This window comes from Arachis ipaensis, chromosome B01 (genome assembly GCF_000816755.2).
Source record: "Arachis ipaensis cultivar K30076 chromosome B01, Araip1.1, whole genome shotgun sequence".
In the NCBI taxonomy this organism is placed as follows: domain Eukaryota; kingdom Viridiplantae; phylum Streptophyta; class Magnoliopsida; order Fabales; family Fabaceae; genus Arachis; species Arachis ipaensis.
Window position 1 is genome coordinate 1,363,217 of NC_029785.2, and position 1,766 is coordinate 1,364,982.

General features: G+C 35.6%; 1 protein-coding gene across 1 annotated transcript in view; it reads right to left on the reverse strand.

The window, feature by feature from the left end:
- LOC107648556 (oligopeptide transporter 7) overlaps nt 1-1,766 on the reverse strand; it is a 5,139-nt gene that overhangs the window by 2,916 nt on the left and 457 nt on the right. Inside the window, exon 2 of the mRNA XM_016306256.2 lies at nt 1,108-1,714. Within this exon, the coding sequence (XP_016161742.1) occupies nt 1,108-1,714 (607 nt within the window). The remainder of the gene's footprint in view (nt 1-1,107; nt 1,715-1,766) is intronic.

The following is a 1,766-nucleotide window of genomic DNA, read 5'->3' on the forward strand; positions in this document are numbered from 1 at the left end:
TATTATTATGATAAATTATAATAATGATGTAATAATATAATAGTCTGTTTTTTTTTTTTTACTAAAGATAGGAAACTCGAACCTGCAACCTCTTAATTGAGTATGGAGAGACTATGCCATTTGAGCTATTACTCATTGGCAAAAGTTTGAAAGATATTGAGACTTGAACCCACAACTTCTTAATTGAGTATAGGGAGTCTATGTCATTTGAGTTATAACTCATTGGCTAATATAATAGTCTGTTACTATGGCATTAACAATGATAGTGTATAAAAACAAGTATATCTTAAATATTTTAAGAAACCATAAAAAAAAAAAAAACAATTTTACTAATTAATCATTGAATAAATATAATTGTTGAAATACTTGAATGTTTAATTGCAATAACATTCAAACACGTGTTAAAACTTTTCAATAAACTATATATTCAGTGAGCAATTTATAACATGTATTGAAAATATATTTATATGTATAAATAAATCTTGCATTTTGTTTTACCAAAAAGCAGTAAGTAACGACAGATTAAAGTCGCTATTTTTCTTAGAGCAAATTCAGGTGGTCAATAGTATTTTAGTCAGCATATATAATTAATAAGGTGGAAACTCAGATGCAGTCGACTTCACGTGAAGTTGATAGCTGAGAGCCGTTAGATAAAAATTTAGTCAAATCAGTCAAATCATTTAACAGCTTTCAACTATCAATTTTAGGTGAAGTCGACTGCAGCTGAATTTCCACCAATTAATAATTACATTTTTATTGGTTGATTTATTTTTGCTTTTTTTTTTAAAAAAAACTAGCTAAATTCAAAATAATTGACCATGTTAGATACAAAACTATATATGGTATACATATGATTTATTTTTATTAGCCAGGTATTAAAATGTGAAAATGAAATATTTCAGAATAGCTGGCATAATAGTGATATTTCACAAAGAAAAAAAAAGAATTGCGTGGAAGTAAAATGATCATATAAGCGGCGGGTATGGAATATTGAATATCCAATGTGCATGGTTGGAAAATCAATAATTGAATTCATTTTAATTTATTTTATTTTATTTTAATTTTCCGTTAACGTGATAGGTGTGCGAGTGAAGCAAGTAAACGCACCTGAAGAGCGATACCTGAACAAGGTTCTGCGGCCACCACATAGCAGCGGGCTCAACCAGGTACCTTCTAAAAATCCCGGCCCAACCGAAGCCCAATACCTGCGTCGTCAAAACCACCATCATCGCCACCACCACCGAAACCTCTTTCTTGTAGAACACGATTGTCGAGCTCACCATATGAATCGCGTAAACGCTCGCAGCTCCAGAACTCGCGAAGATCGTGATTAGCACGTGCTCTTTCACGTTGAATTTCCCTGGATTCATCGTGAACTCGAATCTCGTTCCCTTCCAGAACCTCCGATCCGTCAACGTCGCCGCCATTAAGTGTCCCGCCGGAACCACCGCGATCTGCGCCGAAATCGCCGTCACCGATAGCGGTTCTTTTCTGTAACCGAAGAACTGGTTCAGGAACGAGAGGAGAACGCATGCTAGAGTTCCGAGGATCCATGTACGGAACGTGAAGACTGGTAGGGAGGGATCGTCTGTGATTGGAACCGTCAGCGCCACCTGTTCGATTGGAGAATTCTCGCCGTCCGGCGAAGTATCCGGTGATATTTCCGGCCATGAGGAACCGGAACCGCCATGGTAACTCAGCTTCTGTTTCTGAACTGAAAAAAAAAATTAATAATAATAAAATAAAATAAAATTATTGAGAAGGAA